This window comes from Astatotilapia calliptera, chromosome 20, assembly GCF_964374335.1.
Source record: "Astatotilapia calliptera chromosome 20, fAstCal68.1, whole genome shotgun sequence".
Taxonomy (NCBI): domain Eukaryota; kingdom Metazoa; phylum Chordata; class Actinopteri; order Cichliformes; family Cichlidae; genus Astatotilapia; species Astatotilapia calliptera.
This window is the reverse complement of record NC_137441.1, coordinates 2,741,897-2,752,450: the sequence shown is the minus strand read 5'-3', so window position 1 is coordinate 2,752,450 and position 10,554 is coordinate 2,741,897. Positions and strand designations below refer to the sequence as shown.

At 42.7% G+C, this 10,554-nt stretch overlaps 1 protein-coding gene across 6 annotated transcripts in view; it reads right to left on the bottom strand.

Annotated features, from left to right (window-relative positions):
- Positions 1 to 3,119: 3,119 nt before the first annotated feature.
- The window catches only part of sulf2b (sulfatase 2b), a 105,614-nt gene continuing 98,179 nt past the window's right edge, over positions 3,120 to 10,554 (bottom strand). For 3 of the 6 annotated variants that reach the window (XM_026155034.2, XM_026155035.2, XM_026155037.2), the window contains 8 exons: positions 9,033 to 9,127; positions 8,894 to 8,953; positions 8,620 to 8,789; positions 8,203 to 8,345; positions 6,778 to 6,901; positions 5,334 to 5,370; positions 5,113 to 5,169; positions 3,120 to 4,011 (listed from right to left, as the gene is read on the bottom strand). In XM_026155034.2, the coding sequence (XP_026010819.2) occupies positions 3,981 to 4,011; positions 5,113 to 5,169; positions 5,334 to 5,370; positions 6,778 to 6,901; positions 8,203 to 8,345; positions 8,620 to 8,789; positions 8,894 to 8,953; positions 9,033 to 9,127 (717 nt within the window). In that variant the 3' untranslated portion in view covers positions 3,120 to 3,980. The remainder of the gene's footprint in view (positions 4,012 to 5,112; positions 5,170 to 5,333; positions 5,371 to 6,777; positions 6,902 to 8,202; positions 8,346 to 8,619; positions 8,790 to 8,893; positions 8,954 to 9,032; positions 9,128 to 10,554) is intronic. The other 3 variants (XM_026155038.2, XM_026155039.2, XM_026155040.2) reach the window with 3 other exon arrangements.

Genomic DNA, 10,554 nt, shown 5'->3' with positions numbered 1-10,554 from the left:
CGACATCTGTTCTGCTAATTTCCAGCTCCACATTTTCAGCCCTGGACTCTCTGGAGCAGCTTTTCCTGAGTCCAAGTTCAAAATAATCCTTCTTTATGTCAAACAGGGCCGTGGTGCTCGGTTCACTGCCTGTTTTAGCTCCTACAATCCAGATTTCTGCTGTTTCTGCTGCAGGTGGGTGAGGCTGTGCCTGCGATGACAATGTTAGGGATATTTCCTCTCTATGACATCACACAGACCCAAGCACTGAAAAAATGGGCTGAAACTGACTGTTGAGAGTCTGAAGCCCAGCGCTCGCGGTGATTATTTGTACACACTGACCTTTGTGTTTTGAACTTTGGCCATGTTTAATATGAACATCCAATACTGGATAGCTGATATGTTACAGAAAATACTGAAACGCAGAACAGGTCCACTGCAGTAATAAAACGAACAGCTGAACAGCATTCTGGGAAATATAAGAAACACAAGCGGGACCAGATGCAAGTAAGAAAACTATCTGACAGAGCCAGAGTATCTGAGGGGACACCGACAGAAACCTGGGCTTAGCCTGAAATCACTTCCTGTCCAGCTGTACTGACGGTGATCTTCTCTCAACACTCAGCGTTAATATTCAGACGTGGAAACTCAAAAATACATGATTTCAATGTTTTGACTTCCTGTGTGAATCCAGTCGTGCTTTTCTACAGTTACAATTTACATTTTATATGTTCCGTTGTTGATCTAGATGAAAAAAAAATACTTTAAAACTCAGCTGAGCGGACGAAACAACTGAACCAAAAGGAAGGTGTGTAGGTACAACGTGATTGGACGATGAAGCGTTAAAAAAACCAAAACACCGAACCAGATCTCCGTGAACTCGCCTTTGTTTCCAGACCTGATGACGTCATCACCGTGCCCTCGCTTCATTCATTCGCTTGTTCTCTTTGACTCTGACATGTTCTTCACTTCGGGGCTGCTGCATTGCATCATGGGAACTGTAGTCAGTCACCAGGTTAGTACAACTGTAGCTCTGTCATCAATAAAGCTGTCGGTCACTACGGTAACCGACACCCAAGTTAGCGAAGGGGAAAAAAGCAACATCACATTTGCATCAGCAGTGATGTCAGAGTGGTCGGCGTGAAAGTTTGTGGCGTCCGCTTCAGTCTCCGTTTAGTAACAACAGGAAAAGGGAGAGCAGGTCCTTTAAAGTCCTCAGAGATGGTTAGAAAGACTAAATATGAACATGGAGAACAAATGAGGCCACTGGGAGGTCACCTGATGAGGAGGAGGAGGAGGAGGAAGAGGTGGTTTCATTTCTATACTTCTGTAAAAATGGCGAGCCTCTTCACTGCGAGGTTCAACACGAATACATTTTCATCATGATCAGAATATCAGAGATTAAAATACTTTCTTATACTAAATTATGACAAAAACGTTTCAATAGAAAAATAACTTCTCATTTTTATATTTGACATTTTTTCTTGCTATCATGAGATTCCGTTTTTACAAGTAATAATGTAAACATGAGACATATATGGCAGGTTTCTTACTGCAGTGACAAAGTGTCCATTTGTGTTGAAAATAGTTTGATGACCTACATTTATAAGATCGTTATTAGAAGATGGAATCAAAGGTTGGCCAACGACGACCAAGGTCACTACAGACTAAAATGTGTCTGCAACACAAGTTCTCTAACTCTAACAGGACTTTCTGAGAGATTTGTGCTTTCGTCTTCTTTATCAGCCTGTTAATTAGCTGTAATTAGCAGGCATGCATGTCTGAGTGATGCCCCCGTGCAGTTCATTGATGAAGGTTTCTGACCACCAAAACACTGAGCCTTTAAAACCATCTTTCACGTTTAGTTTAAAACAATGATAATAATAAAATAACTGTTTGAAGGCTATTATTCCCAAACAGATGATTTAACAGCCCATGAAACCATGAAAAGCAACATCGTAAAAACCAATTCGTACTTGGATGTACTCTGTGTTTTCTCCTTACGATGAGATGATTTATTGTTTTAGAAGGAAAAAACTGATAAATACGTCAAAATAACATGAAAATGAAATGTTTTATTTTATAATTCTCTCTCACCCCAACCGGTGCAGCAGATGGCCCCGCCCCTCCCTGAGCCTGGTTCTGCTGGAGGTTTCTTCCTGTTAAAAGGGAGTTTTTCCTTCCCACTGTCACCAAAGTGCTCATAGGGGCTCATATGATTGTTGGGTTTGTCTCTGTATGTATTATTGTAGGTCTACCTCACAATATAAAGCGCCTTGAGGCGACTGTTGCTGTGATTTGGCGCTGTGTAAATAGAACTGAACTGAATTGAATAACACAAACCCAGCTGTCAGCATGTTAACAATGTTTCTTGTAAAACTTCACATAATCAGAGTGAAACTATGATTATATGTGTTACTATTTTTTTTTTTTAAATTTCAACAAGCTTTAAAATCATACTTTTACCTTTTGAATGTTTTATTTCATATCATGAAAACAGCCTAAAGTTCTTTTATACTGGTTTACACTTATTTATGGTTTCTTTTGTCATCATTAGATTTCTTCCACTGAGTTTTGAAGATGAATCAAGTGATAACAATATTTTTCTAAGAATGTGAAAATATGTCAAAACTTCTACTACCTTTAAAAAGCTGATCAATAATGACGGACTCAGGATATTGTGTCACAACAAAGTTTCACTACTTTTTTAATCTCATCAGACTTTATTCTCCTGTTATTGTGATATACCAATTTTCCCCCCTAAGGAAATGTGTCAGACAATAATGTAAATTTCAAAATACTTCACATTTCCAAGAGCTTTTAGTATTCATGTCATTGTTTCTTATAAAACTCAGATATGATAAAAATGTCAGAAACAATGTGTCTCATGTAAAAAGTTTTTTACTGCAGCTGGAACATTTCCCCCCAAAGCTTCAAAAATCTGTAAAATATTTGTTCTTGTTTTAAAGAGATGTGAATTTGTTTTACTTATTTATTCATTATTGTGGAAACAAAATTCTGGTTATACTGTGACAGTTTTCATCTGCTTTCAGTATTTATGATATTTATGATTTAGGTTATTATATTATATTTTGTAAAAAACTGTAAAGCCATAAAAAATACAAATGTTCGTCCTCATAGTGGGTTCACATGTTTCCTCTTTTTAATTTATTCCATCTTTGTGGAACAAGCAAAGTTTCCTGTATCAAGGACAAACATTTCCTTATGAACATTTTCTTGTTATTAATACCAATTTACCATTTTCAACATAGTGTAATAGCAAGAAAATGTATCAAAAATAAAGTTAAGAGGTTGGTACACAACATTTATTTCATCACGGCAGAAGCTGTTTGTGTTGTTCTCTCACTGGAGACAAAAATGGGAAAATAACATCTATCTGAATTTTTCCATCTTTAACAGAGTCGCTGAAAAAAACGGAGAAAAGAAACTTTTTTATAAACAGACGCTCCAGCGTTGCTGTCTGAAAAAAACTGATTAAAATCAAAGAGTGCTTAATGAACACCTGAAGCAACATGATTTCTGTCAGAGACGAGATGAAAACAGGAGTCGATAAGAAGAGATAGAATTTCAGCAGATTGATGTTCGGTGGTGTGAAACAGCAAAACGTTTTTCCTCAAACAAGCCTGCTTTTATTTTACAATCACGGTTTCCTCGTCTACCTCTCTGTCTCCTCCTCATCCCCATCCTCCTCCTCATCCCCATCCTCCTCCTTCTTCTTGCTCCTCCACATGGTGCTCCCCTCCTTGTCAAGGGAGGAAGAGGAGGAAGCGGGAGCACCCAGTGGAGGGGTGCGTCGACTATTTTGTCCCAGTGTCTCCCTGAGCGGCAGGGTGGGAGGTCCTGGTGATGTCACATAGACTAAAGAAGCTGATTGGCTGACAGGTGAGGCGGAGCCGTGGTGGTCAATTGGTGATGATGTCTTGACGACCACGCCCTCCACCTTCGAGCTGATGTGGGTGGAGTTCAACCAATATAAAGGTTTAGCCCTTCCATCCATCCCAGATCGGACCCCTGTTTGGACACACACACACACACACACACACACACACACACACACACACACACACACACACACACACACACACACACTGTCAGACTTGAACCACAGTTGTGTGTCTGCACTGAGAGTGTGAGTTACAGTAGTTACAGCAGAGAGGCCATGCAGGCAGCAGCACAGGAGGCGGCTCAGACACAAACGCGCTTTATTAAGGTTGTTTGCCAAACAGCACGAGTCAGTAAATGAATTACACTCTCTACTTTTAGGTTTCTGCACCTTCAGGCTTTCACTTTTGATAAAACCAGAACATCTAACACATCATATGAGTTATTTCCTGCTGCTGGTAACAATTACACTCCTCAGTACTCATGTGGACGCAAACAGACATCAGTTAGCATTTCCACCGGCAGTGTTTTATTTTGAAATTCAGGTCATATTTACACTTCCTTTGGATAGAAAAACCTATTAGCATCAGTAAAGGTTGATCCATCACTCTCAGGTCTGTTTTTAGTATAACAGCTGGAAGTTATTTTGAGACCTGAAGGAGACATATGACCTTCGACCCTTCGAAGTCATCCTGTCAGCCACTTGCAGACCTCTTTCAGCAAGGCTGAAGTCCTGCAGTGACACTAAGTGCAAACATGAACTTTTGTTTCAAACTGGCTTAAATTTATTGTGAAAGATCATTGTTGTTAGCGAGAGCTGGGCTCTGGTTGAAGCTCACTCCAGTGTGAGGTTATAGCTCAGTGTGATATTTGAGCCTGTCAAAGTGGAGCTGGAAATGTCCTCCAGTGTCTGAGGAACAACATTCAGATGAAATGAGCCAAACTGTGGTGCGTGCCCACATTTCTCCACACCAGGACAGCGGTCATGTGCTTCTACTCGCCACATTTGCCTCACTGTGTACTTCAAGTGCAGGTGGACAGGCCGAGACTTCAGCTGAGCTGAGAACCGTCCAGAGGTGCACGAGGAGACCAGCTTGTTTAACTCAACTAAGGCTTTTACTGTATTTATTTATTTTTATTCACATCTCTACTGTATGTTACAGACACACAGTTAAAGGCAGTAAGCGGCATGCAGGTCAGATGAAGAGGAAAATGAGGAGGAAGACTCACAGGGTTCGAGACGATGAAGGTTTCTTGACTCTCTGCCACTTCCTCCTCTCAAACAGCCTGATGCAACAAACACACACCATGTTACACACACACACGCACACACTCTCTCTCTGCTTCACCACCAGCAGCCCTCAGCTCCATCAGGAAATCATGCAGCATTCAGAGCAGAAAAACATTATATACGAGCGTGTGTGTGTGTGTGTGTGTGTGTGTGTGTGTACCTGTAGTCATGAAAGCTGCCATGTGCCCGGCCTCCTGCTGAAAAGACAGTTTGATTGGTTGATGAGCAAAGGCAAGGCCACTTGTGATGAGGTATTTTGTTGTCCCTGATCATCAAGTACAGCAGCATCATGTGATCACTCAACTTGACAAGGATCATCTGAATGCACACACACACTGCAGTGTAGTGGTAAGACCACACACCTTTGGAGTGGGAGTTGCAAGTTCGATTCCTACCCAGTATCCAGTAAGGGTCCTAAAACTAAGCCCTGGAATGGCGAGGCTGCGTCTGCAGCCTGTGTGCAGCTCGGACACAAAGCATTTCTCTGTATGATTGTGTATGTGACGAATAATGTTGTTTGTTGTTGACTTGTCACAATGAGAAGCTGGAATTAAGTTAAGCGTTAAGTTGCTGCTGATGCTCACCTTTTTCAGTAATGGAGTGCCACAGGGCTCTAACTTTGGCCCATTGCTATTGACTATAAATGCATCTTTCCATCTCTTCTGATACAATTTTAAAAGCTTCATCCTTTTCAGGGAGCCTATCCCAGGAGTCATGGGATAGGGATAGACTTGTCTAACATAGAGACAGACAACCATTTACACCTATGGGCAATTACCAAGTAACCTAATCCCACTAACTCCGAATTTCAGTGTGTAAGCAACTGTACATTGACAATAAAAGTTCAAATTCTAAGTCTAATTGAATGTCTTTGAACTTTTGGAGTAAGCCAGAGTGCCTGGAGAGAACATGCAAACTCCACATAGAAAGACCAAAGCCTGATGCTGGAATCGAACTCAGGACCTTCTTACTGTGAGGCAACAGTTCGAACCACCGTGCTTTTTAAAAATTTTAAAACCTGTATCTTTATTTTAAATTTCAGAATGTTCACATCTCGCTGGAACCCTGAACAGCTTAAAACCTTTGAGGCAGTGTTGCAGCCACTGGCTCTTAATTTGAATCCAGGCTAATTTTGTGGGAAGCACAGACACGCCGCCATGAATACTGGCTGAACAGGTCTGACGTACTCTGCACCTTTTTAAAAAGAACAAAGAACCCTGAAGCTGCTTTCTCTCGCAGAAAACTTCATTGCTGAGAAGATTTCTTATGTTCTCAAAGCTGCCTTAGCAACAACATCTCTATCCCCACGACAGTGAACCAGCATTAAAGTGAATTCAGCCATCAGTATAGCAGAGCACAGGCTCTGAGGCTGCTGAGGGAACAAATGCTGTTCATTCACATCTGCAGGTGGAAATATGCAAATGCATAAAGCTGCTGTCTGAATTGCAGAAGTACAGCAGCTCCAACTGAGCGTTGGAGTTAAAGTTGACAGTCTTCATATTTTTGAGGAAGAATAGTGAAACAGTTCCAGAGTAATAAAAACTGTGCTGTTTAGCAGCAGCTATATGAATGACGTTTGTCCAAGGTGTGTGTGTTTGTCTTACCTGGTTCCACTGAGCGCGTGCGAGGATTACACTGTTTGTGTCCCTTGCACCCTCTGAGCTCCATCAGCTGCACGTGGAGCTGATTGAGAACCGTCCGATCTAAAGAGCTGACAGCATTTATCAGCTGGAAGCAGAAATGAGGAGACAAAGAGAGAGGCGGTAGTTTGTGTGGTTTGTGTTCAGGTAAATTAGATGAGGTGTATCAGCCCAACAGCCGTGGGGCCTCAGGAACTCCACATTTCTGCTGTCATGCAAGTTTCTTGGACGCGTGCATTGTGAGTGTGACTGTCGGGCTGAATGTGTGTCATTTATAAATGAAAGAAATATGCAAACCTGTAGAAACATCGTGTCTCAGGGAAACACTGAAAAACTAGTTTACACATTTTTACTTCTGGGCTGGACGACTGTAATTTGTTATTATCAGGACTTCCTAAAAGCTCCCTGAAAAACCTTCAGTCTTAAATAATCAGGCCCCATCTTATCTTAATGACCTTGTAGTACCATATCACCCTATTAGAGCACTTCGCTCTCGCTCTGCAGGCCTACTTGTTGTTCCTAGAGTATTTAAAAGTAGAATGGGAGGCAGAGCCTTCAGTTTTCAGGCCCCTCTTCTGTGGAACCAGCTTCCAGTTTGGATTCAGGAGACAGACACTATCTCTACTTTCAAGATCAGGCTTCAAACTTTTTGCTAAAGCATATAGTTAGGGCTGGACCAGGTGACCCTGAATCCTCCCTTAGTTATGCTGCAATAGGTGTAGACTGCTGGGGGATTCCCATGATGCACTGGGTGCTTCTTCTTCACTCACTGTGTGTTTATTCACCTCTCTGCATTTAATCATTAGTTATTATTCATCCCTAACTTCTTCCACAGTGTGTTTTTGTCCCGTCTTTCTCTCCTGACCCCAATCTGGTTGTGGCAGATGGCCTTCCCAGGAGGTTTCCTGTTAAAGGGACGTTTTTCCTTCCCACTGTTGCCAAAGCGCTTGTTCACAGGGGGTTACTTTACAATATAAAGTGCCTTGAGGCAACCCAGGCTATGTTTTGGAGCTTTCATTTCCAGATGTCTCCTGAACGTATCACACACAGGCGGTCGCACAGTAGAGGTCGGCTGTAACACTCACTGAATGCTTTAGATGAGAAGACTGCAGCTTTCTTGAGAACAACACGATTGTGTGAGTGAAGTCATTTCTCACAGGAAACCGAAGATTAAAGATGATGATGAGATAGAACATGACCACATATTTTTCACGAGGACCAGTTTGACTTTTAGACCCCCCCTCCCTTTCACAGACCTGCTTGAGGGTTAAAGCCACAATGAGGTTAGAGTTTGGGACTTTGGGAAGCATTTATGTCATGGGAAGCATGTCAGCGAGCTAACGCAGGAAATCAACACCTTTAAGCTAAAATCAGAAAACTGCTCTGTACCTGGTACGGGTCTGTGTTGAGGTCAAAGTACTCCAGGAAGCCAGTCGCAAACTCACAGAACAGGAAGTTGTGGGACTCGTTGATGGTCCTCAGACACCAGTACGTGTTGTTGTTGGCACTGGTGCAGGCGCAGAATGAACCCACTGCAACACACACACCAACACAAACACACACATATTCATTAACAATATTTTTCTTGCTGTGCTGGTTAAACCCGAAGAACGAGGAGATTTTTAGAAAGTGTGGTTCTCGGTTTGGGACAGCACTTTGATGGCGTTATTTATAAGCACAGCACAAACACAGATCACAGCAAACTCTTTTAGTGGCTGCAACAACAACGATCGAAAGCTCAAACATCGTGATGTCGAAACGCTCAGGGTTGTGATGATCATCACAAAGTAAAGCAGTGGCTCTTACACGTCCAGAACGGCGCCGTGTGCCAGTGCTGGTTGTCATGAGTGAAGCAGGTGAGTCCTGGCATTGAACATGTGTCATTGTTTCTGATTCTCTTGATCATCTTCCTCATCTTCTTCCTCCTCTTCTGCTCCTTTAGAAGCCACGCCTTCTTGTCCCGAGCCCCGGCCTTCCTGCTCACACACACACACACACAGATAAAGCTTGTAGGATGTAGCTGCCCAGGGCCATTTATGTAAAAACACAGCGTGCTGGCTTATCGCCACAATGGTCTCACCTGAACGGATGCAGACTCCCTCCTCTGTACCTCAGTTTGTTCTTCAGTTTGGATTTGTACCTGAGAAACACAAACGTCACATCGCGTTTAATCACATGCATGAATCTAAAACTGTGGCGTGCACTTTTCTGCTACTTACAGATATTTACTGCAGTCACACTCCTGGGGGCGGGCCTTCTTCAGGTGACCTCTGACCTCTCTCAGGTTCTTTATCTTCGTCTGCAGAGTCTCAATCTGAGAGAATGTCACAGGTATCATTCAGAGCCACTAATAATATTCTGCAGAACCTTAAACTTACTTCACTTCTGCGGCGTTGGGTGTGAGCTGGGATTTTTAGAGCGACATCCCAAACTTTTTAAAACAAGCGTCACTGCTGTAAGTCTTTTTCACTCTCTAACTTACTGTTTTGATTGGCTGGGTGAGCACGACTGGTTGCCTAGATGCTGCAGATCTTGTTAGCTGGATGAACCAATTAGTCCTATTTCATTCATTTACAACTCCCAGGTTTACCTGACAGGTGTACCGTGTTGTGCACACCTGACAGGAGCCGGGGCTGCAGTCCAGCAGACAGCAGCATCCCAGTCTGTAGCAGGAAGTTGTAAACCAATGAGGTGGAGAGAGAGAGGAACCCGGCAGACTCAGTTATCTGTCACAGAATCATTCACCCGGAACAGCGGGCAGCTACAGTCTGCACAGACACGGAAACGCTAACCTGCCAGGAGGCAGGGCTGCTAATGTTATCCACACTCTGCACATCCCAGCACCTAGAATAGGATCAGATCAATGAACAGTGTAATCACTGGTGTAATCACTGGTGTAATCACTGGTGTAATCACTGGTGTAATCACTGCGATCACTGACTTTTAAATGTGCCCTGTGTTTAACCTTTCCCATTAAATTGTGCTTAACTCATTCACTGCCAGGGTTTTTGAGCATTTTCACTCATTTTTGAAGAGCCACAGAAAACTGTGTGTTATGATCATATAAACGCTGAACCTACCAAAATGAAGAACAGACTCTCTTCTTCCATCCAAAAAAAAAAGCTTGTTTCTACCATTTTCCATTCTTTAGTAATCAGCTGTAGAAGAGAGGTGGGTTCCACCAAAAATGCCTGTTTTGACCACAAAAAGGGAGAAAACGAGCTTACTGTGAAAAATACATTTCAAGCAGTCTGATGTTCACTGACAAGCTGCCCGAGGTTGTATTCTAGCCCCTCCCATTGGAAACGTAATTGACGTCTATAGACGTCAATGGCAGTGAATGAGTTAATTTGGACTGTTTTCTTACTTTTATACATGACGACTAATTTGATTGATTATTCTGCTGCTTTATAAACCGACTCCACGACACTTGCCTCGCACATGCACAACCCCAGGGTTTTGTTAGGTCGGGCGTACGGTGCAAAATCTGTGCCTGATCAAACATGCAGATGGATCGTGGGGAAGCGAAGCGGCTCAAGCACTTTATGAACATCCTCCCTCCACCTTTCAGAAAAAGCTGAGTCAGGAGCTTCAAAGCTCGAGGACAGTTCAGTTTAAAGGGACAAGAGCGCACTGACCGATTCAACATCTCAGCACTACTGTGTCTGCATGTGACTGTGGGACGTTATTTCAGGTGGAAATATCACTAAATAAACCAGAGCTTCAGGGGGTAATTCACAA